This window comes from Helicoverpa armigera, chromosome 20 (genome assembly GCF_030705265.1).
Source record: "Helicoverpa armigera isolate CAAS_96S chromosome 20, ASM3070526v1, whole genome shotgun sequence".
NCBI classification, from domain to species: Eukaryota; Metazoa; Arthropoda; class Insecta; order Lepidoptera; family Noctuidae; genus Helicoverpa; species Helicoverpa armigera.
The window spans coordinates 8156557-8183407 of record NC_087139.1 but is presented as its reverse complement, the minus strand read 5'-3'; the positions used below and the strand labels follow the sequence as shown (position 1 = coordinate 8183407).

The following is a 26851-nucleotide window of genomic DNA, read 5'->3' as shown; positions in this document are numbered from 1 at the left end:
AACTCAAAATCTGTCGACTGTCGAAACTGTGGAAGATGGACAAAACGTTTGGCGATATGTTGGTATCACAAAGATACATAATTTTAAGATAAAATCCCTGCAAAGGATAACTGTCTAATAAAACACACACATAAAAGAATAAACCGTTTTATTGGCATATTAACTGTAGTTGAATACTAACATTGATATAACATTCGTAAATCCATATTATATTAATGTGAATACTCGTATTAATTATACACAATTATATCACATAAAAAACACGACTCACAGAATGTAGAAGCAAAACGATGATTCGTTAAATAAGTACATAAAATATTTTATTTGAAAAGATCTTTGGAATGGGCCTTTGTAAAATTTTATTAAATATTATTTTAAAATAATGTCTAAATTGTGTCGACGATTCACGATTACATTGAACGCTGAAATAATAGCCCTAAATGAAAAAGTTAGTAAAAAGAATTGATTTCAAACAAACGTTAATATTATTAACACTAAAAAGGTCTTTATTCATAGTACTGCTATTTTTTGTGCAAAAACCGACACTGTCAATTTGATGAAGAATAAAAATTAAAATAAAAAAAATGTGTTAATTCCAGGGTTTTATTGATTTCGTGCTTCATCTAAGTCGTTAGTTATTAGCAATACGCTAACGTGTGTTGTAACCCTGGATCGCGTGTTACACCTTAGAACGAGTGAACTAAACATTAACTTTAGGAATAATTAAGCCTTGGTGTCTTTAAAATAATACTTTACAAGTATATAACTCCGCCATCACGGTGTCCGCTGCACCACAACTGATTGTTTATACATTAATTACCACTATTATTGCTGCGAAAGGAAACTTGGCAATGCCGCCAATAAATACCACCAACAGTTATTTGTACTAAATCCGCTGTGAAATATATATTCTATAAACTTTATGATGATACGTTATTTTAATAATTAGCTAAATTATTTCACTAAGTAGGTAGGATATCGTATTTAAGATCACTAAGGCCAAGTCCACGGACAACGTGAACGTCAGTACATCTTAGAAATACTAATAACTTTCAAAATTGAATGAGAAAATTCATAGTAAAGTAGTGCAGTTGTTTTAAGAAAACTGACGTTTATGTTACCTATGAACTTGAACCTAAGTGAAAGACCGACAACCACTCGTCAAAATTGAGTGAACTTAAATACGACATCTACCAAATACACTTCAAGCTACACTTCCCAATAAAGACATTTATATAAATTCTAAATACTCAATATTCTGATACGATACCAATGTAATAATTCCACCTACACGTTTATAAAATTGTCTAATAAACAGGCAAGATTAGTTAGCTAACACTTAGCCAATGCTATTTCAATGAACAATACTGTATTAATATTATTACTTTTTGTATAAAACCGGCACCATTCGGTCACTGTTTATTGACTAGTGAAGCAAGCTTTTATGTATACATAATATATATTTTTATGTTCCAACTACAATGTAATATAAGGGACTCATGCATTCGAGATGAGACATTTCTCATAAGTTGCACCAAAGACAGGATAGTCACCCAGTTGGGTGACCATAGTTAAAAATAATATTAAATTAATTAAGTGTTCATAAGTACTGAATTTCACTGAATTGTAGCTGAAACTGTAAGTACATGAAGGCATACAAATATTGAAGGTTTAACACGAAGCCAGAATCAGCTTTAAAATGTATTCAGGCGAGATTTTTTTTGAAGTCATAGATACATGAAGTAAGCAAATACTCATTTTGAAATGATAATTACGAGTTCGTATTAAGCCTCCTTTTAAAATAAATATAATGGTTTCATTTGTTACATATTGCGTCGTGTTACAAAGGATACTATTTCACATATAGCTTAAGAAAAACATTCATTTTAAGGCATAAGGCTTGTCTTTTAACACATTATGGTGTATATTGTCATAACATTACATATAGACTCAATTCCGAGAAACAGGCAATTGATAATAAGCCCTAAACTTATAAAAAAACGTGTACCTGTTGGCTGGACTATAAAAAATGTATTGCATATTATATAACAACGGTTAGGTATATAAGCCAGCGGAAAACTGCGTTTGAGGATTAGTAGAACCTCTTTTGCGCTCAGTTTTAAAAAGTTCTTAAACACAACATTAAAAACTCCTCCGTCTTTAACTGTAGTCTATGGTTTTTTTAAATATAAATTCAAGAATAAAGCTTTTCAATCTGCTTTAACTAAAGGATAAGGCTCCCTGTTTTAGGCAAGGATAAGGCTTCCTTGACAGTTTCGAGTTTATCTTGAACTTTTACATTATTTTTAAGTACTGAATCGTCACGTTCGTTAAGAAAAAACATGTTACATAGTTGGTATTTACTACGTTCTCTTATGATAATCGCGTGTTTAGAGTCAACTTAACGTTATACCATAGAGCTGTTTCCAATTTCAAATACTGTTCTTTTTCTGATCTTTTCTCTTATAAGTAGGAGCCTTCATACACAATAACTGCCTATGTTTTTTATATGTAAATTTCCGACAAAATTGAGTCAAAAAACTGTGTTATAACATTTCATTTTACAGATAGGCAGATATACTATATTAATCCCGTATAATAAGTGGCTTTCTTTACCAAGGTAATTTCATTTCATATTCTATCGCTTTCCCATACCGTGCCTTTCTCATTAAGTACTAGATTGAGCGCAAAAGAGGTATCTCGCAGCCCATACCTTACTTAAGAACAACATTACATAGAAAGTGACACTAAGTGGCGGACGCTTCGACGTTAAGCATCTGTGCTGATGATGGACTCCCGACCCTGGCCGACGCCGATGTACTTAACTGTAATTGGAAAAAGTTTGATTGAAATACAGTATAATCATTAGGGGAAAAATATCGTTTCGGGATTTTGCCCGATGAAATAACAAAGCATCATATTTATAGATATTTTTTACCTAAATAGTTAAGGTAAATGAAACACCCGCGATTTGCCAGGGTCCTAAAACCTTCCTCGGTCTAAGCTACCTCCCCACCTCACCACGAGAGATCGAAATACATGTATGTATTTACATACAATTTATTTCCAAAATGAAGACCGAAATACCAGCAGTTGTTTAATAGTATTGCACAATCGTTACGTTTTTGTAATTAATAATCCAATTTTATCTTTGTTTTGATTGAAACTTTGCCAGGTTTTGAGAATACGAGAATTTTAGAGCAGAATACATTGAAACATTATCATAGACATACTGTTTCCTTGCACCTATATACTGCTAGCTAGCTAAACCGAAAATATTATAAAAAAATATTTTTGCTCTGCACAGCGACTCGGGCAATCATATGAGCTTTTTTTTTACGACGTCAAAAATCATCAGATCCCGCTGTGTGTGGGTTAGCAGCGGCGAGGGAGTGTCAGACTCTTACTGAATAAAAACCGTCGTGTTCCGTAGTAGGCCTTTTATGTACCAGGGTCGCGGTAATAAAGATTGGCGAGACCTACACTAATGTAAGTCCAATACGCTTCTACAACCCGGCTTTCTCGTTGACACAGTCTTGTCAGATGCAATCGTCCTCTGCTCTGCCTATGTCTCGCTCTCCTCTTGTACCATGGGAGTGTCACTAACAATGAGCTGGCCAGCCTATGGTAATATGTTACTGTTGATATGTGAACTCACCAGGTATTTGCAGGAACTCCTCGATGTACTTGACATAGTTCCTGGCGGGCTCGGGCAGCTTGTCGAGCTGCCGCACATCCTCTATACTGCAGGCCCAGCCCGGCAACGTCTTGTACTCCACCTGTAGACACATTAAATGAGAGTTATAGTTATTAGGGAAATGCTGGAAAAATGACTAAATACTGTCTGGAAATACGATAAGGAAAGAAAGATAAATTTCCAAAATGACAGGATTTTTTGAGTAGCCATTTTCCATTTTTGTATTGTAGAACAGTGCCCTAAAATTCGGTCACTGTTCTTGTTCCCGAAGCAAAGTGCGGGATTACATATATGCTTTGGTTAATAAACTTTTTTGGCACAAGAAGCTTAGATGCGTTTCATTTATGGCACGTTACAAAGACAAGATTAAAACTACCACCACATACCTATCTGAACCCTTATAAACGGAGGAGGTGTATGAGTGTATAAAGATATTTACCTCAACACTGCTGAGTTCGGCCATCGACGAGGGGAAGTATTCGATCTTCTTGCCGTTCAACTTGTACGCGATGCCAACCTTGATCTCCGGCAACGTGTCGAGGATATCCATCTTTGTCAGGCATAACCTGAAATATTGATATTATTGTCTTTTAATATTAGTTTTTGAACTAACTTTCTGGTAACAATGTTTTAAAAGATTCATCCTAACCAACCAGATAGCTTAAGCTACTATGATTAAATTCTTTGGATTTTGGAAATTACTGTTTTTTTTTTTGTATTGCTGTCGTTATCTAAATATCTTTATCATTCCTTACAGGTAATCAGAAGCCAGAAAGTCTGACCACCGGTCTCACAATGGGGTAAAGGGTTGCCCAAGAACTGATTAACTGACTGTGTGTCATACTGACCCCAGTTACCAACCCAGTTACTTAGTCAATCTAGTTTCTTGGGTAACCCGATACCCCCTTGTAAGACCGGTTGTGAGACAGAGGAGTGTCACTCTGGTCCTCGACTGCCTCAATTAGACTGGTAGGCGACCCCAGTTATTGCGAAAGGTACAGCTGGTACTAACGAGGTGTATCCGTTGACCATGGCGGTGTATCTGAGCACGACGAGGTCGAGCCAGCCGCAGCGCCGCACGCGCTTCGTGGTGACGCCCACCTCGTGCCCGCGCTCCTGGAGCAGTCGGCCGGTCTCCTGCAGATGGAAGAAGGGATTGGTTAATGATTAAAATCACCAAAACTGGATGTGTATATAGACACTGCGATAGTGTGTAGAGGAAACCTGTTTAGTTGAACAGATGAGAAAAAATATTGCATTTAGAATTTTATGGTTATTTTAAAAATAATCCATTCATATCCTTTAGCAAATAAGTGAATACTGCGACTAATATGATAGTTAAAATCATTTTTTTTATCCAATGAACTAAGAGGAACAAACGATTTACAATTCGAGATCAGAGAGTTTATAAAACTGCTGTACTGTTAGAATAAATTTTGCAGCAACTGCTATAAGTGCTATATCGTTAGAAGTATGTTTTCTTTCCATAATCAAACAATATACTCCCTTTTTTACTCATTTCACTTTCATTTGTTATCCTTTACAGCCTGTAAACTTCTAATCAACCATATAACTATAATATATAACACAGACAATAATTGCACCTACATCATGCAACTCAGTAGGGAAAGGTCCGTCGCCGACGCGCGTGGTGTACGCCTTGACAACGCCCAGCACCTCGCCGATGACGAGCGGCGGCAAGCCCAGCCCCGTGCACACGCCGCCTATGCTGCAGTTCGATGACGTCACGTATGGGTAGGTCCCTGGAAGTTAGATAAATATTAGTTGGTATGCATCATCATCATATTTATGCCTTTATTCGAATTATTTGGGGTTGGCGAAGCATGTTTTGCCCTTCCATACTCTTCTATCTGCTGTCAAATCACAAATAACATACTATCAATTTCAAGATCGTGAAGATAGTATAAAAAGCCGTTTTTCTTAAAACATCTATTTACCATGAATTTTCACGTTGTATTTTGAAAGTAAGCAGTTGTTTTATGAGATTAAATTAATCCAATCCAGAATTCGATAAGTGTAATTTTTTGTTGACTTTAAATAGATATCCTAAATAGAGGTCCCTAATGCTTAGATAGATTGTTAAAAAAAGTTATGTATTTAGACGAAGAAACCGATTTCTTATCTACAAGACATACTATTTTCTTTTTGATAAAAATATAATTAAAATTGACAGTCACAAATAATTAGATTTTAATCCTACATCAGATTAAACCGATCAATTATATCAATATCTAATCAATCAGATTAATTACACTATTTATCCCTGGCAGAGATATATTCTCAATTTATTTGTGATTGCTAATATTAATCATTCGAAAGTGATAGGATAGCATGATACTACTACATTCGAAAAACATCATACTCTCAACTATCAACAATAATATTCAACTATTTATCATGTAACAAACTGAATACATTTTATCGTCAAACATTACTAGAAAAATTAAGGTATCATATTATATACTTATTCCACCTTATTATAAAACGTGGTTTAAATAAAGTCCCAGCTTTTGTACCACCGTCCCGAACAAAATCAGTGGACTAAAGCTATTACTAAAGCGGGTACTTCTTAAAACCACGTTTTATAATATGGTGGATTATGTTTGTTCTTACTACTAAACAAAGTATGACCATACAACAGTATATATCCCATATAACAAGCATATACCCCAGATATACATACAAGCAATTCCCGGGACGCCTGCACTTATCAGTGGTCACTATCACATGTTTACACGCCCTTATCAACAGCCAACCACGAGTTATCATTGCAGCACGTGGACACTCAGATTAATTACGGTTCAGATAACAGTAATCGGTAATACGATTCGAGATGTTACGGTTACTGCGAAAAAAATACCGGTTAATTTACGGTAAAAGGGCCTAATTCTGAGTCATGTAAATAATAGCTATTGATAAGTTATAAAATTATAAACGCATTTATATAATTGGAATTATATCGCAATTTTCATGTTTTATTTACTTAATAAACGTGTTTTATTTTTAATCTTGAAATAATAATTGACTTCGAGGAAGGCTACTTTTTTATATGCGAGCGCGAAGACCCGAGTTAAACCGCAGGCTCAAGCTATTATGACGAAAAAAAATACTATAATTCGAAATGAAAACCTCCTTATTCGCAGTCGGTTAAAAAACTTCACTTACCAAAATCGATATCTAAAAGGGCAGCATTAGCGCCCTCTACGAGCACTTTCTTGCCCTCTTTAATGGCTTTGTGTAGATACGACACGGTGTCTCGCACCATGGGTCGTATCATGGTGGCGTACTCTTGGTAACGGCTGTATTCAGCTTCGAATTGAGAACCTCATTTTTGCAGTCGGTTAAAAAAAACTTACCAAAATCGATATCCAAAAGGGCAGCATTAGCGCCTTCTACGAGCACTTTCTTGCCCTCTTTAATGGCTTTGTGTAGATACGACACGGTGTCTCGCACCATGGGTCGTATCATGGTGGCGTACTCTTGGTAACGGTTCAGTTCAGCTTCAATGTCCACCTCGAGCGACGGGAACATGCGCTTGTAGTTCGCTGCTAGAGTTCGGAACCTGGAAATTGCAAACCATTTAATTATAATATGCTGAAAGCCTCTTGTCGTCCCGTGCTCAAAGTCGACAGCGTTGGGTATGAATTTTTAACGCTTTTTTTGTTATAAAGCTTGAAGAGATTTGGTTGACGAAGCTTTCTTTGTTAGATAGCTCATTTACTGAGGAACGCTATAGGCCATTTTTATACGGATTTGAAGGGACGCTAAAGAAACCGCGGATGCCAGTAGTGTATACTGATCCAATGACTTAATTCGAATCACATAAAGGTATCCCCTTAAATATGACCAACATGGCAAATGCATTGCATGGCATGAATTAAGTTTAACATTGATGAAATTACAGCAAAATAAATCAAATTTTATGGGAAAATATAATCAATATCAATAACTTATGAAATTAAAAGAGGTAAACAACTAAATATAATCAGTGAATCAAGGCCGATCGATATTACTTGTCATGTAAAATGACATATTAAAGTATTTATTATTATTTATATATGTTATGGACCATGTGATTAATTCGGGCATTATAAATAATGCCCGAGCATTATGAATAATGTCTAGCTTTATCGGGCCACGTGATTAATAACTATCTTAACTTCATTATTTATCACATTGCACGGGCATTATTATATTGCTACATGATAGTTGGGCAATTTGATAATAAAGCTATATTTTATGCGGTGCGAGGGTGGCAGTTGTTCTAATAATTAAATCCTGTTACTTGCTACATTTTTATGATTATTGTTTTAAATTATATGTTTTATTTTAATGGAAAATTACAGGTCTAGCCACAAAATTATTAATTGGACTATTGTCATCTGATTTACTAACTCGGCCTCGTTTTTCTTGATCTCATTTTTCTTGGCTCGTTTTTTTTATGGTAGAATTTAATTTGGATTCAAAATATTGTGTTAAAAATTGGACTTAGTGACGAAAACGAATCGCTGCAAAACCGACTCCACGTAGTCTTGTCTGCCCTACCCCTAGAGTGCAATTCAAATCCGCGTAGGCGCGGAGGGGCGAGGCGGCCTGCGAGCTGAGGCGCAGGTAGTTGAAACGCTCGCCGCCGCGGCTGAGGCTGGCCGGTTGTGCCGGCCAGCAAGCCGAAGCTGCAGTGGTGAGCGTGAAAACCATCTGCGACGATAAGCTCGCATGGGACCGCCGGAGCCCCGCAGCGCCGGAGCCGTGACAGAAGCGATGCTTGCTGCATGTTGCATGCTTACTTCCATGCTGGGTCAATTAATATGGGATGTGTTATGTTAAAAAAATGAAATTAAATATGTTTGTATTACTTTGCCCAAAAGGTCACGGGCAATATGTATAGTGCCCGGTCAATTTGATTATTTGAATAATTATTATCAAATTGCACTCTCATATTGGGCATTTTTCATAATGACCGGGCATTATGTATACTGCCCAATTTATCACTTGGTCCATAACATATACAAATCACATAGGAATATAGATTTAAGTATTTACACTCAAGGCTACCACTTAGCATAATGATAACGATTGCTCAGACTTATATTATTATTTTATTACTTATTCATGTTTTAATATAAAATATTTTATTTACCCCATCATATACATACATTAAGTTTAGGTACCAAAGAACTAACTAGAGGTTATAGATAGCACAACATTGCACGAGTATTTTAAGTTTTATCTTGTCAAACCTTTATATAGCTGAGTGTGTTAATTCTTAGTAATGGTCCCGTTTCACTCATTGGAACCCTCAAAAAGCTTTATCAACCCCGCAGCATTGGTAAAAAATATATTTACACAACCTATCTTTCGCACCCCATCGAGTTGATAGAGCGCAGTCATTTTAGGAATGCCTGCATAGAATTTGTTATTATTAGCTAGAGTGGGTAAATACGAAGGATCATTTGGAATCCACCTTGGTAAAAATAACATTCGCTACTATAGTCTATCAACTTTCTTCAATAGATTTTCAACCCTATCCCAAAAATATACTGTTCAGTGTTGGTTGGGATTTAACAGATTGGAATAGCTTGATGTGAAGGGATAACCAATCTTACCAAAAGGTAGGGGGTGGTCCAGGTAACTGGGTTGTGAAGGTAAGACAGGCAGTCGCTGTATGTAAAACACTGATAAGTACTCAGCTGTATCCGGTTAAATTGAAACCGACCCCTACATATTTGGATGGATAAGCTTGATATACTGGCAACTCTGTACATATAAACATCTGACTTCAGACTCACTTTTCTTCAAACATGGCGAAGTCACCGAGCAGGTCTCCAATCCGGAGTCCATTGCGCGTGGCTTTGGATGAGTAGGTCGGGCCGATACCCTTCTTTGTGGTTCCTAGCGAGTTCTTTCCCTTTTCCGCCTCTTGGAGACCGTCCACCTAGAAAGATGTAAGGGTGAAATTAGTTATGGTATTACATGAAACTGATATGTTTTCGAAATATTAAAAAAAAATATGTAGACTTTTCATCGGTTATATCAGAAAAAATAAAAAGGCATGAATTGATCAATTTTGGGTTTCGGGTTTCATTACATTGTATTAAGGTCCCAATTTTGAATAGTCAATTTTGGGTTTCGGATTTCATTACATTGTATTAAGCTCCCAATTTTGAATAGTCAATTTTGGGTTTCGGGTTTCATTACATTGTATTAAGCTCCCAATTTTGAATAGTCAATTTTGGGTTTCGGGTTTCATTACATTGTATTAAGCTCCCAATTTTGAATAGTCAATTTTGGGTTTCGGGTTTCATTACATTGTATTAAGCTCCCAATTTTGAATAGTCAATTTTGGTCTGGATTCCTGCCTGGACTATACTCTTGTATTCATCAATATTCATCTATATTTACATAAGAATACTATGCATGTGTAACACACGGTTTTTGTTATAACCAGCATGAACCTAACACTTTAAAGTTCAGTTACAACGAGTATTACTAACATTATATCGAAGTTATTTTATCACTTCAACCTAGATGGTCACTATCACTAACAGACATATTAGCACACTTGTCATAACTCTCACATTATCACTCCACACACGTAATTATCATGTTTGTATAGGCAAACGTTGGACTCTGATAACATAAATAGTTGGGGAGCAAAGTAACAGGGGTCGGTTGGGCACGATGCTAGAAAGTGGAACAAAGCAACACAACGTGTTACAAACATATTAAAAAAATATGTAATATAGGTATTTCCATGGCTAAAAATATCGCCAACCCAAACACAGAAAATATAGATGGATACTAGCTTCCGCCGGCGGCTTGGCCCGCGTACAGTTCGATTATATCGCGTTTCCAAGAGAATTCTTCAAAAGTCCGGGATAAAAATTATCTTATGTTTTTTCTCAAGGTCAAGTCTATCTCTGCACCAAATTTTATTAAAATTAGTTCATTGGTTTAGACGTGAAAGTCTGACCCCAGTCTAACTAAGGGGTATTGGTTTGCCCGGGTAACTGGGTTGAGGAGGTCAGATATGGTAGTCGCTCCTTGTAAAACACTGGTACTCTACATAGTTGATAAAAGGGTCCGAGCCTTGGATGATGATGACGTTATGAAATTCAAAGCCTTATCAAGCACATTGCCCATTTATAATGTTGTCAGCCTTCGTAAATCCTATAATAGAGTTTTAGAAGTACATAATACACTCGCAATTTGATTGTTACACAAACTCATTATCACGGGCATATCGCGTAGGATCAAAGCGTATAAAACCGTTTATCCAACGTTATTTAGATTATAAAGTAACTAGCCGTTTTCCCGCGGTTTTACCCGCGTCCCTAGGGAACTACTGCCCGTATCGGGATAAAATATAGCCTGTGTTACTCGGGAAGAGTGTAGCCAACAGTAAAATATTTTCCAAATAGTTTCAAAGTCTTTAGGGTACCTACAAATTGTCATAGAACATCCTTGACAGTCGTTTTGGGTAGTCAGAAGCCAGTAAGCCTGACGCCAGTCAATCAAAAGGGTATTGGGTTGCCCGGGTAACTAGGTTGAGGAGGTAAGATAGTCAGTCGCTCCTTGTAAAATACTGGTACTGGGCTGAATCCGGTCAGACTGGAAGCCGAACTCAACATAGTTCGCAAAAGGCTCGGAAGATGATGATGAGGGTACAAACAGACATAAAAATGTTTCCTCTATATTATACTAGTATAGATATAAAGTACGTACTAATGTTCTGCAGATGAGCCTACGTCACAATTCGGGGCGTGACTCGTGTGACGGTACGGCGAACAAAAAAGATTAGTACACAGTCACCTTTAATGACTTACTAACGGATGTTTTACGTGTGTTGACGTCTGAAGGCCGATGCAATTAAATTTAATGTGCTAAATTAAGATGCTGATAACAATAATAAATATTGCTAGCACACAGCACAAGATATGAGAGAAACTTATGAAAGTTTTAATTGATAAATTAATTTTACTGAATATAAGAGAAAACGGCATCTTTCCTAAATAAGATCCAACAACTCGGATATTGGAAATAATTTTTAGAGTTGTCAATAATTGAAGTAAGTTTACGTTAAAAAAATCTATTCATCTAACTGTTTTGTTGACTGTATCGTTTTTGTTTTTATAATGGTTAGATCACATTACGATTAGGTAAGCCATGTGGGAGTGCTTTTAATAAACGGCTATAGACGGTGACATTTTAGGATTTTATTTTTAAAAGAGACCTGAAAAAGTCAGAGCTGCAAAATTAACAAACTTCAAACACCTGACGTTGTTTTCTCCCTAATTTAAGAGACTTCCCGTCTTCTTAATATATTATATATTTACTTAGTTTTTTTTTGTATACAGTTTATCATCATGAAACTGCAAGTAGGTACATAATTGTTGTCATCACAGCTAGTCAAAGGCCTCCCAAGAGCTGAGGAGATTTGCCCATACTCACCATGTTGGTCATGCGTAGTAGTGAGCGGTAATTTAGTTGCAAACAGAAAAAACAATGTTATATTGTGATAGTATCATTCTAGAAATCTAGATGAACTATTTCAAAGGTGACAAAACAAATGACACCGATAAGCTTTCGCACCCTATAGACGGGAAGCAGGCCTTTGCCCCTTACCGAGTCAATCACTAATATTGTTTATTATATCATAAACTTCATGATACGCATCGTCTCGCCTCCTTGACCGTTAATGACGTCATCACGTACTCGCGCAAATTATATGCGCATACGTCACTCGTCACGCGTTTGCTTTCAGCGATTAGGCCTCACTTAGTGACTGTTTCAATTGTTGGATTGTTACTTAGTTGCTTTATGGTTGTTTCGAAGAAATATTAAGGGTACAATAAGGCCGTTGTTGAGGTTCTTTTAAAATACATACAAATCTTTGTTGCATTGTGGATAAGATTTCTTTCAGCCGGCGGAACACTATAGGTTTCATAGAAATAATGGAACTTCTAATAGGCGCAAGAGCTTTATTGGAAAGACTGTTAAATGTTGCAAGTGCTACTTTTTCTGTCCTTGTAACATGCCTAAGTTACTGATGGTGAAAGCATAATTCTAAAGTTCCCTAGTAATATCTACATCTTTAGATTGATTAACTTCGGATTTCAACTGTATACCTATAAGTTGTACGAGAGATAGGGATCACGAGTCTTATGTCAAGTCCATCTCTAGCAAGCAAAACAACTCATAGAATTTTCTGAGATTCTAAAACAACTTCAACAAACAAATAGTTCGTCTCAAAAGGCAAACAATCAATGTAGTTAGGAATGCAATAAGCAACTACTTTGCCATATTTAATCATAAATGTTGCAGTCTGTTATGGCGCGACTTATAAAAGCCATTGTTCTAATCCAAGCGTGGACTATAATATGGACTTCCCCGAGTACCACATCTAGGTACTACCCAATATAATAAAAAGGAAACATTTTTTTGTTTGTTTTCACAGTGCCTAGCCTTTTCCCAACTATGTTGGGGTCGGCTTTCAGTCTTTGGATGCAGCTGAGTACTAGTGGTTTACAAGGAGCGACTGCCTATCTTACCTCCTCAACCCAGTTAAACGGGCAACCCAATACCCCTTAGTTAGACTGGTAGTCAGACTTTCTGGCTTCTGACTACCCGTAACAACTGCCAAAGATGCCGAAACAAATAAACCATAAATTTTTTTTCTTTGTTAGAATCCACATAATTTTCGAATAACATATTTTGTGCGGGTACAGCAGGCAGCAGTTAACACGGGACACGGGTAAAACCTCGGGGAAACAGCTAGTACTTTGAATCGGGTAAGGGCTGGAATGATCCGGAATCATGTGACTGTTACTGCTAATATTGTGTAGCTTGATAAAAGGCGTGTAAACAGAATGGAACAAGACAGGCCTTGTTATACTGTTAATTATTAGATTACTGAGAAATAACTGTAAAGAGCCAAGTCTATGTTACAAAGTTTATTTTTCAAAGGTATTCTCAGAATACCATCACAATCCTTGTCCTTAATCCTATGTAGTATCTTTCCAAATATTTCTGATATTTTTTTTTATTTTAGACCTCTACTGTTTATTGTAGAAACTTTGTAAACATTAGGTAGACAGTAGAAATATGTTGATCTAATTTCCCCTCGAAAACCAGGCCCAAAATTGGTATTCCCTCAAAATTATTTTAGCGAAATATGATTGAAAGTTCTTACCTGTTGATGCATATCGAAGACCAGATGCGCTCTGTCTGAAATGATGAGTCTGTCTTGCCATCCCTTCATGCCTTTCAGTTCGTTCTTTTTCAACTCCTCGAAGAGACCCGGGAGATGTATGACCACGCCATTGCCTGCACAAATAAACAGCAAAGATTAATATTAGATTTTTAAAAAACTTTTCTGTTTTTGGGAGTCAGCTAAGGTCGATACTGTCGATAGGTTTCCTTCGGGCAATCCAAATTTATTCTACAGGATTTGGTTGAAAAAAGTGTCTATGACTAACTTCAGAAATAAGTTCTTTGCCGAGAACTATACATAAACGCGATCCAAGATGAGTGTCAGACATATTCAGGGAAAATTCTGCTAATCTCCGGGTGGAATTAGAGTTTTTATTACTCCATAAATATCATATCACCTTGTGCATAAGTCTATTTATATCGAGGTATTAAGGTAGCTTCTCAATGAAACAATAGAAAAACAACGAGTTAACTTTTGCCATTGAGATATTATTAATCAATTCGCATTTTTATCATTTAATCGCATTTCAAATGTGGGTGCAACAGCATGTCGAAGGACTACTGCCATTGATAAGTTAGCGATAACTGTCATTTTGAATCGATGTAATATTAAATGCAGTTTATATTCTGTAGACACCTTTATTGTCTATTGATAGTTACGATGTGGAATTGATGCATGTGAAATGTAATTTAAGAGCCGAAGTAATGTGTCACAAGTTAAAAAACTAGCCACTATAGGCACAGGTTACTAAACTATTAAGTAATCTGAGATATAGGAATGTGCATTGCTTTACTACACAAATAGGTAAGTAGGAATCCTCAAGAATACCCCTTTCTTTGATCTGAGTATACCCCAATATATTCCAACCACTTCACTCTGGGACATTTCCTTAAAAGCAACCATACTTCATCGTAAATCATACTAATGTTCCAAATACAACAACGTCTTCAATATAAACAGCTTGTCAAAATGCTATCGACATGTTTCATATCTGTAAACAAGGCTTCGAGAACCAACATAGCATGACATGCTTAAGGCTGTCCACCCACGTCTGACTTCTAAAACAGATGATATCGGACCGATTTTTGAAACACATTCCGACATGGATTTTCTGACCAACTTTTGCAGGACGTGTGTCTGTCAGACGTCAGTCTTACTAGGGGGTGGTATTGGGTTGCCCGGGTAACTGGATTGAGGAGGTCAGATAGTTGTTCCTTGTAAAACACTGGTACTCAGCTGCATCCGGTTAAACTAGAAGCCGACTCCAACATAGTTGGGAAAAGATGATGGTTTTGTAGGACGTGCGCGTTGCACTGTTAACAGTGTTTTATTTCTCTCCAACAAAAAATTGATCACCGATTTATCGGACGTGAGCGAGCAACCATATCGTGAAGTACCTATGTAACGTCAGCAAAATAAACCCTGAACATCTTCGTGCAATCCTTAACCTTGACAGTAAATTACTCGTTATGTAAACCTATTAATATTGTGATTTTGCTAACCGTACCTGGCACTGAACTCGATTACTGATGTCACGAATTTAGTTTTTTTTTTAATACCATGTAACATTAGCGTGCTTTTCGCTACAAGTTATTCTGTTTGCTAATCATTTGACATGCAAACGGTTGGTTTTATAATAGAATTTTTAAAATAATATCTTGTTTCTTGAAATTATTTCTTATTCAGCCATGAATTTATGGTAAGTTGTTCATCTTTAAAAAAAAATACCGAACAAAATCTAAGTAAAACTTTTTGAACATCGAAAGTCAACATGATTGGTAATTCCCACCAACCGCCTAAAATATGTTAATTTTAGGCAGGTTAAAGATATGGAATAGATCTGTAAAAAAAACTTAAATAAAAATCTACAACCAATTTGCATGGCTACTTAATTTCATTGTTAATTTACGTATTTATGTATACTTAATTTCATTATTACACAATCAAATCTTTGTACTACACGTGCCATATTTACACACGCACATGGATCATTAAAACCATATTTCGAAATTACCTAATTTAATGCAGTAATGGCCTTCGATAGCCATATCCAGTAATCTATGGAATCTATTTTTGTTTATGATTATACATGTTCTGCAGGTACCTACTGGCTTCTTAAAAAAAGAATTCATGTTGTTCTGGCCGTTTTTAGTGTAGTTGACAGTTCTGTCAGTCAGAACAAAAAAATGCTATTTTCCCTTGAAAGTTGACAGCTGTCAACTACACAAAAAATTCGGTACCACTTTACCATAGTACTATTATTTAGAATACTAGCTTCCCCTTTGGTTCACCTGCGTGGTGTGTTGATAAAAAGTAGTCTATGTGTTAATCCAGGTTTTCACCTATCTACATACCAAATTGCAAGCAAATCGGTCCAGTCGTTTTTGTGTGAAAGAATAACAAAAATATATCCATACATTTTCAGAAGCTTTCACATTTATAATATTAGTAGAATGCACTTTTATGCATTTACGTAAAGTAACTTTCTTACTCCCATTTCTCTATTCCGAAAAGTTTCACTTGGTATTTTTTCCTATTTCCGTGCTAAATCCGAGGCAGACTATAGACGATGCGTAGAATACGTTATGTATGTGATGATGCAAGTTTTTTGGCAAGCATTCAAGGATAGATAGTATAGTCTTATCGGTCAATTATCACTTTAGAATTGTGACGTCACATTACTGAAAAATACAGCAAGATCTTTTTTCGTTAATCTTTTTTCCAAAAATTTTCACAAGAGTTATTTAGTGGAAGAGTTGTGATGTTCTGTCTTCTTGGCTCCGAAACACTCCTCATTTAGATTCCTAACAACGCTGAAATGCCGGCCAATCATGAGTGTCGAAGCTGGAATGCCACAAAACTTAGTTGTCTTCTTTGAATGACGGTTTGGAGGAGATTCAGATAGCATAATGATGGTAAAGCTTTCAGTTATTATGTCTGTAACACTACAAGTGCCCGAAATTTTTGATCCCTGATAATCATCATCAGTCTTTTACTGTCTACAGAATTTATACTAAGAATTTTTGGTTTCTGATAATGATCAATCATCATCAGTCTTTTACTGGTCTGCAGGGCAGACTTCTTCTCACAGAGAGTGATATAGAGGTGGAGCGAATTACTTGAAGCGGTGAGGCAACTTCAGACTTAGGTACTTAGTCCTTCCCTAATGATGTTTTCCTTCGCCGTCTACAGCTATACTTAGCAAGCATACTTACATAACTTTTGAAAAGTACATTTAACAATAACCAATAGACCACCACGACTTCCTTAATATATATTCAGAACAAACCATGCCATGATCTTTAAGTTACTAAGTCTTAGTAACAATTCTGAGCACGCGAAATATCTAGCAGTCTTCAACACAGGTTTCTTTATTTATCATAATTTCTTTATCGACTTGTTCTAGGTCGCTGGAAAACTTTGCAAAATATTTATTGGTAAAGGAAATTATTATTTGGAATAGACACAGACATTTGGCAACGATAAGATAGCGATACACTAACATGTATTATTATGATTTGTTATCGTTGAAGTAATCCTACTTCCGAAACGTTGTTTATTAATAGATTAGAATTTTCCGTTATATTTATAGGTCTTCAGCATTCAGGGCATTAGATTATCAAGTACAATCAAAACATCGATCTTCTTTATATATAAAAATGAATCCTTATATCCCTTGGTCACGCGTGAACGCGGGAACGCTTAGGCCGAAAATTTAAGAGGAGGTAGGTGGCTTAGACCCGGGGAGAAAGACGTAGGGTCTTGTCACCATCCGGCTACGGGAAGCAGTCTCGGGACGCGTGTAAATCAGCTGGCAGAAGCTAGTCATCAATAAATCAAGAACCTACGACAATGTCCTTAACAGACAACATAAATCGATAGACCTTAATAACTTGAAGACCTGATACATAATGAAACAGTGTAACCTCGAATGTCCGACATTTCTATACTTATGTAAATTCCAGAATTATTTACTTACCGATAACAGATATGCATTTCTGATTTATAATACCGCTCGGTAGCAAGTGGAAGTCAAACTCTTTACCGTCGACGACGACTGTGTGTCCAGCGTTGTTACCACCCTGCAGACAAACAAAACAATAGATTAGAAAAAGCATTCTTTATGGAAATTACTGTTTACATTAACTACTGTTACATTGCATTATATTTGTAAATCTTTGGTTCTTATGGCAGTTAGTAGAAACCAGAAAAACCGTCAACCAGTCTCCCAAAGTGGTGTTGCAAGAGGTTACGCGGAACCTGGGCCGTAAAATGTGTATTACTGATTTTAGAGTAAATGTCGGACCCATAATAGTTTTTACTTACTCTGGACAAGCCAGACAACGTACGTACGGGAAATGACTGCTCACATTTCAATGGGACCTGGAAGCTTTATAGACATAAAGGTCAAGGCCTATAAGGCCTAAAAGTCAAAGATATTTTTAAATATCCAAGTTGGGAATTCCATCAAGATTTAACGAGATGGTTGATACTTCAGACATGCAATTGACAGGTTAATGAGTTCTTCAAGACTTTGCTGTTTCAGATGTCCATCAAAGTAAGATTGCAATTACTGAGTAATTAATCGCGGGTCTATCAGTTACTACAAGAAATTCAGGCCTCTTTTTATGTCACTGGGTAAAAAATACTATTACGCATGCCCTTCCCGTCGCGGGACGGGACAGGGGTATGTGGGCTGCCCGGTACAGACGTTCCCGGTATAACCACTAAAAAGGCCCAAGAAATTCAGGCCTAAAAGATTTTAGAATTCACAAAGTCCACAATAAGGAGTTTATAAGATATTGTGTTACTGTCACATATTTAACATTCGCAAAGAGAATTTCTTCTACGTTGACAGCAGATCGATCAAGACTAACAGTATACTGTAGTAGAACGTATAGGTATGTTCAGCAAAAGTTAGCAAACATTAGGAAAAATAACCTTTAAATATAGGTAATGACATTTATGCTGGCGTGGGGTGCGTCATTCTTTATTTGTCTTGGAGTCTTTATACCAGCCATTCACGTAATGACGTAGGAAGTTATGCCTTAAGTTTTAGTCGAAAAAGTTTGGGATTATGATGGAAAATAAAAGCAGTTATGAGCCAGCAGTAGAAAGGTAATTACCCAAAATAGATGAATTACCTAAGCAGACCGAATCGAGGTCGTAAATAAAGTTTGCGTTCACAATGATCAGGTATGAGATCATGAGATCTGTATCAAGAATGACCTAAGCACAGATCTAAAACGATCCCGATGTGTATGAAATGTACCGATATTATACTTTGAAGCTACATCCCTCACTCTCATTACATTATCATGTCATAGTATAGTCCCTCGTCAAGCTTACTCCTACCAGTTTTGTCCAATAGCTTGAAGATGAAGAACACAATTAGTCCAGAGAAATAATCAGAACAAAAAAATTACAACTAGAACAGTTTGAGCTGTCACTAAAATCTATTTCACGTTTTTTGGCACATAGCTTCCGTTGACGTGACTTTGGAAGGGTGATCTTGAAGAGTACGTCTGTGTTCATTCAAAAAACACTTATCTGTCATCTTTCGCTATTTCTGCCAGGACATATAGGTCATGGGCAGGACCAGAAAAATATAATATGGAAGAGAAAATAGATACTCCGATACAAGATGCCTTAAAATACCTTAGATATCCAATGATTCAATTAAATTATTATACCTTAGTTAGAGGGCGACTGATACATACATACATAGGTAATGTAAAAACATTTCCTCTTCATTGGTTTTATCGTTTATCTAATTAATTTTAATACGTGCTTGTGTTACAAATCAGTTTGTCACTATAGATTTAATAGTTATTATTACACAATGCAAAAATTCTATATAGCATCAAGTTCTTTGCTTACTATTGTTCTGCATTACAAATCTCTAATTAGAACGTCATTTTCACCAAATCATTTTCTGTTGTCAAATTGCTGACTCGACCAAGGGGCGACAAGTATACGGCTGGTTATGTTTTGCTATTGGTGCAATTGGGTCTTAGATTGCAGCAGACGAATAAAAACTGAAGATTGCATTAAGAAGATTTACAATGATTAAAACATTAACGATTATTATTTCTATTGCAATTTGATTTATAAAAATAGTCGATAAGTGGTTTTATAATGACTGGAATTATCTCGTTTGATTCATTCATTTTATTAATAGTAATTAGACAGATTCTATTTAAATATTATTCATGGCTTTTTTATGGACACTGGGTGATAAATTCTTTACAGAACCTATTATCTTCGAGGATTTTTTGAATTTTTAGATCTAAATAGAAGTTTCTTGCCGGCTCTTCTCCATGAGAACAACTTTTTGGAACTAGTGTGACATTACATAGGAGCCTGCAAAGGCGCCTTTTTAAAATAAAAACATTTGACTTTGACAAGAAACCATTGAAGTACTTAATTCGACGCTGTCTGAGTTCCAAAGCAAGTATGCCCAATAAACTCAAACGGTACTTCATTTATCCATCGTTTTGTACTAAAATATTCATAAGATAGAGCTTACAATTTATTTACGGACCGCTTAATCAATGAAGAGTCGTCAAATATAGAAATATTGACGGAGGCCTAATATTGGAATAGCAAATAGGTCGGTAACTATTTCTGAAATAAATCTAATACTCCTGAAGTCCGAAAAATACATAATGAGGCTATTTGTATAACCTATCCTATCTGTTGATTTGCTTACTAGAGGTAGGTAATTTTCATGGAGGAAATTTTTATATAACTTGTATGGGCATGGGGCTGTCAATATGAATCCAGGCAAACCAACGGACTGCGGGATTGTTCGATAGAGTTATCACGGCCCTGGTACGGTAGACCGCACATCAGTGGTAACTGTCATGCACCTTAACACAATAGTAATAAGTACGATTTTCCTATAAAACTGTTACCACTGACCTGAAGTTGACTGTACATAAAAGGCCTACGACGGAACAGTTTTTAGTCAGTAAGTGTCTGACACTCCCTCACCGCTGCCAACCCACAACGGGAGGGTCATTTGAGGATTTTTGACGTCGTTAAAAAAAGCTAATCAACGGATAGACGGTTGGATGGATATGAAGTCACAATTTTCCGGATGAAGCCAGTCAAGGTTACTTCGAGGTCTGTTACTCATATATGTAATTGTAACTAATAACGGACATCAATGATCATTAAGAAGAACATAGGTCCAGTGCGTTGTTGTTACTGAAATGAACGTCACATGTTCTTGTTAGATCTGGCTCTTAAACTTCATCTATACTAATATAATAAGGAGAATTTTTTTTCTTGGATCCCAAATGCTCCTAAACTAAAGGGACCGATTTGAAAAATTCTTTCATTGTAAGGATGCTACACCATCGCCGGATGACGTGGGCTTATCTTTTATCCGGATACAAGTAGTAATTTCTAGTTCTACGGGACGTGGATGGAACTGGGGGAAATAGCTCGCAACTTTATAAAATGAAACGTTTTCGTCGTCGTGGTTATCTTGAGGATCCAAAGTAGCATCACAAAAGGAGTATTAGAGAGCATGACAAAATAAATGAGTATCTACAGAACGAATAACACACTAGCATTGTCGGTCAGTATTTTACTCATATCGGTCAGTTAAATAATTGCTTCAGTGCGCGTGATATCTTGTTTGAAAGACAAAGTTGTCTATGCAGACAAAGAATGAGACAAATAATTATTGGTTAATAAAAACTTATTAGAAATTCAATCAAATAATGAAAGCCAGTGGCCTCGCAGTAATAAGTTTCAGATTTCTCAAATGATCTCGCCTCCGCTTCAAATAAAAAGTGTCTCAACATTGTGTAAGACAAACAATTCACTGTGTACGATTACAAAATCTTTTCTACTAACAATAAACAGTTGATGAAATGGAAAACTTTATGTAGCCAATTAAATTTCCATTTTATTCTCTTTCAATTATTCTATGGCGGGTTTCAAGGACACACCGTGCATTTATTTACTTTTTTATTTTGCCGATACACGAAGTCACGAACCCGTTAATGGTGAGAACTTCCTTGGCCGTGACCTAAAAGTACCAAGCCGTGGAATGTCGAGTTCAGCCTAGCCGTTACAAAAAAGGATGCAATTTTATTTTTGTTGCCTTTGACATTCCAGACAAGAAAGAAGGGTTAGGTTTTAAGAACGGGCGACGAAATTGCTCAAGTTGCACCCATGCATGCCTCCCTTTGAACAAGGTAGGCAGTGGATGGATGCGGGCTGTTCCTGACCAGGATGGTTCGCTGGGGAAGCCTAAGTTCAGCACTAGACGGCAATTGGCTGATCTGATCATGGATTCCTAACTAATTTTCTGGTGATAGAAATATCGAATTGCATAGACTATCAGAATATAATTAGAATCGATCAGGCAACCGACTGGGCGTATATTTTGTCTACTGATAAACAAACTGAAGATATCTAAAGCGAATCGTATGTCTGTAGTTGTGTTGTGTTCCTACACACGTGAAATCTTTATTAATACCGTCTGTTTGCGGCTGATGTTAGTCATAAATTGTGTTGTATGTTTACAATAAAAACAGTGGTAAGCTAAACATTACGCTACTGACGACTGAGAGCTCTTTTATAATTGTTTTCTTTGGATTCCGGTGGTCTACTAGCTTACTGGTTTTTATAGGATTATTTTAATGGCAAATAGAGAAAAGTTGCTGTGAATGGAGTCCTTAGGGTCACGCGAGAATCATTATGGGTGGACTAAAGACTTATCAAGACTAAATAGATATACCTATCAGATATAAGGAAAAAATATATTTGTAATGTTGTCATGGACCAATAGGTAGTAAAAACAAATGTAGGATAAATAAATAAAAAAACAAAGTAGGTACAGTTTATGCTTTAGAAAAACGCTGCTTATCAATTGAAGCATTAATTTACAGGAGGTGGTTACACAGCATCCTGTATTGTATTCAGGGGATTTCCACGACTGTAGTGCGAATTACATATAATATTAATCAGCAGTCGGAACTACCATAAATGATAATATTTGAAGTAGGTAGGTAGATGTAGTCCTATGTATGTATGCATATGAAATTATGCGTAAAAGACAGACAAAAAAAACTTCTGTATTGGAGAATGCAACTCCATGTATTTATTGATTGCAAAAATTGCAATGTAATTATTTTATTTCGAATATAGTTATTTCGTTTTGATTACGAAACTTCCTTCTTTTTTAAGAGATAAGTGTAGTAACTGTAATTCTGTGTATAATAAACATTATCTGTAATGACAGTTTACACTGTGATAATTGCAATTTTTATCTTTTAATTTGCTATCGGAAATATAGAGTTAGAGGAGTTTGTACGCATTTTACGGAACTTTTGACTAAACAACCAGCACTTTAATATTTTATTTTATATTTTAACATCGAAAAAAAAATACAAACGCGATCAATCCCGCGCCTCCGTACTCACGCGACCTTCTCGAAATACGCATGAACGAAAACTAAATGAAACAGATAAAAGATTTTCAACTGTTTCAGAAACCTGGACTTTGAACTATGAACTCAAATTGATATAACAATTTATTGTTGTACTGAACTTGACCTACAATTAAATGCATGTTTTATGACTTTTATGTAACACTGCGATTGCAATTTACTTCCTAGATTACTTTGTACTGTTGGCATGTGTAACTAAAAAGAGATGATTTAATTATAAGTAGGGGTCTTGGACCAGGCGTGAAACCTCCTGGGGCCAACGTAGACCAGGTCTAGTCAATCACGATGAGGAGCTGTCTCCGCTGGGAGATACACTCGACATGACACAGTGCACTCAAAAAATTTGCTCATAGTCTACAACTGATTGCAGATATAGGTACCCAGAGAAGATAAAAAAGTGCGAGTTGGTTGGCGCGCGAACCCGTACCCCCAAAAATGTTCATTATAATCCAGGTTTTCAGATGTCTATCTATCACAGTTTACGAGATACAGTTGGTGAAGAATCGACAGAAAAGTCTTTATAATAGAGCAATGTTTTACCCTTTGGGGACAGAAGCCAAAAAAATGCTTTATTTCATATTTTATATACAAAAAAACTTGTCTATTTCATGTTATTTTTGCACATGTAGGTATTAGATTAAATATCAAAAAAACTATATTTATGCCAAGAAGATAAGAGCCGTTTCAGCAGACATAATTTCTATAAATAAATATGAGGAGTTCATTCACCTTTGTTGCTAACTATTGGCTTTATCTATTTAATAATTCTTTCTCAAACTTACAAATAGATTAAAGCAACATTTTAGGCACCCTCGTTCAAAATGTTCTAAATTCAAATAGTAAGGCAACTCAAGCAACATTTTAGTGGCTTTCAAATTCAGAACAAAAATTACCCAGGCATAGTCATAGCATAATCTAAAGTTGGAATAAAGTAATTAACATACAAATCTAGTGTCATCAGAGCGGTTATAACCTGATAAAACTAGATTGTAAATGAGTTATTATGACTATGCTTCATTTGTATAACTTTGATATGAGATAAACTTGTTTAATGAATTCCGTGAACTATGCCTATATTATTTCAAGATGTGCCAGTAGTAAAGAGCAAAATTATGAACTGTATTTAAAGATTATGTTAAAAAAGGAGAGTGCATAGTTTAGTACACAATTTGGAAAGATAAATAAAAAACAAATTAAAAATTGTAAATAACTATAGTAGGTATATTTTTTTATCAACTTGACTATTTTTGACAGGGCCAACATTTTAATTTAAAAACCGTTTTCTTTCTAATTTCTAATAATGTGTTCATCAAAACAAACATGAACATCAAATTACAAAAAGGACACACTAGTAACATTTGTAGAGGAGACAAAATAAAAAATAATCCCATCAGATTTATATTTAGACAGAGCCCTAGACTACATGGGTGAAGAAGTTAGGAATATTCATAGCATAACCGTGACAATAAATGTCCCAGACCTTGGCAATAATCCACAATTAGACAGCACACTACACAAGGTCTATTTACGTACGTAAATAAATATATTACAACCACCATCATACTGTCATATGACTTATAAAAATATTTGCTGCAAATCTTCAAAAAAACATAGAAAATAACATCGTTACATAATACTGACCGGAACTGACGGGTTTACGCAACATTGAACTAGCGTACACCCGATCTGAGTTCCCGCTAAGACACTTGGCATACGTCTTGTATTCGCAAATTATACAAAAACATTGTATTCACAGTTCACATGTTTTCAAACAAATCTTGGCGCGCCGCCAAAATGAGACGCTTTTCAAAATATCTGTTTTTATACCCCGAAACTTGATAAGCTAGATGAAAGTAACGAAAACACGATAAATAAATTTATTAGGGTTCGTTCTCGTGCCTAATATAACCTCAAAATGTCATCATCCATAAACATTGTGAGGAGAGCAACTCCTACACAATATCCACACTTAAAAGTAACTAAGATAATAACTGATACTTTTAATAAATAATAGGGAAAACAATAAAGTAATATCTAACCTGACAACGGCACACGATGTCACAGTTTACAGCCAATAAATCCACAACTTTTCCTTTTCCCTCGTCACCCCATTGAGCACCCAAAACAACGGCAACTTTATTTTCCATTTTAGATTTTTTGCACGGATGTGTCCCCGACGATACGTCACCGTTTACGGCTGTTTGCTTCGAATTTACAGCTAAAGCCATTATTTAATGCAAACTTCTCAATTTTATAGGAAAGAGCGAGACATGCGCGCGCCGGGCTCGCAGTTGCAAAAAGGTTTCTGGGATGCCACACTCAAATATTATAAATACCTCGATTTTCGAAAAGCTATATTTGGTATAAAATGTCCACTGGAAATCTGTTGTATATAATTCCCAAGTTTGCTGCCAGGATATTGGCCGGTTACTGAAGAAAGTGATATACCTAGACTGCCACTGACGATGGCATTCAGGAATTGACTACTTATAAGACGAAAGTTTTAATTCAAGCGAAACGAAAATCCCTGGTAATACCAATAATACCAGTATTTATTTTTCGGCATCATATTTTGCTCTTAATTCTTGTGGCTTATGTATAGATCGCAAGGGAGCTATTAATCTACTTACAAAAAACTGAAACCGTTTACAGAGTTACAGTTTTCAAATAGGTTTATAGGTTTCAAATCGCTTAAGACATTGGAGCATAGTAAAACGGCTACTTAGCTCACCTTAGCTAAATTCATATTTTGCAAATTATTTGTGGTAGTTTGATTATATTTTTGAATTTTTAGATAACGAGTTAGTAAAATTCCCGCACTTAGCGCAGTAGTTTTGACAAAGGACAACACCGTATCAAACAGTTCAATACAGTTCAATCATTCGTTCAGCTGCTGTCAAAAGACATAGACATAATATTAGTAAACAGGACTGCGCATATAAACCCAAAAAACGAGCCGAGTGAAACAGTTAGTACAGAGGCTGTCTGTCCCTTTCTAATAGGGTGACTATGAGATTAAGCTATGTGAGACAAATCCGAATTTGCTAAGATTATTAAACGCAGATTGGTATTGAAGTTTTAACTTACGCAGTTTGTGACCTTAAGATACTTATAAAGGCTTTTAATAATTAGCGGGAATTAGTAGTATAAAAGCAGGAAGATTCGAAGTGAAGACTGTTTTTTTTTGTATTTCTACTTCATATATAGACTGCTGAGCCATTTATGTCGCCTTTCTTCATTTTTTGGGAAGCTATAACAATAGTACAACAGTTTTAAAATCCATCACCCATATTTTCACTCATTACAAGAATTCATGGGCACCCTAGTTGTTTGGTTTACGAAAATGTTATTATTAGCTAACCTGTGGAACGATATATTGCAACCACCATAGGATTAACTTTTACAAGTATAAACGCAACACTTTTTCACCATTTAAGTAGTTTAAATTGAT

The 26851-nt window shown here is 36.0% G+C and overlaps 1 protein-coding gene across 1 annotated transcript; it reads right to left on the bottom strand.

The window, feature by feature from the left end:
- Positions 1-131: 131 nt before the first annotated feature.
- On the bottom strand, positions 132-25719 carry LOC110376417 (adenylosuccinate synthetase). Its single transcript, XM_021334882.3, has 10 exons — positions 25440-25719; positions 17911-18013; positions 13911-14044; positions 9508-9653; positions 7075-7280; positions 5306-5460; positions 4710-4834; positions 4137-4263; positions 3659-3779; positions 132-2825 (listed from the first exon to the last, which is right to left on the bottom strand). The coding sequence occupies exons 1-10, from the start codon at positions 25626-25628 to the stop codon at positions 2770-2772; spliced, it is 1362 nt and encodes a 453-aa protein (XP_021190557.3). The 5' UTR covers positions 25629-25719; the 3' UTR covers positions 132-2769.
- Between the last annotated feature and the right edge of the window lie 1132 nt (positions 25720-26851).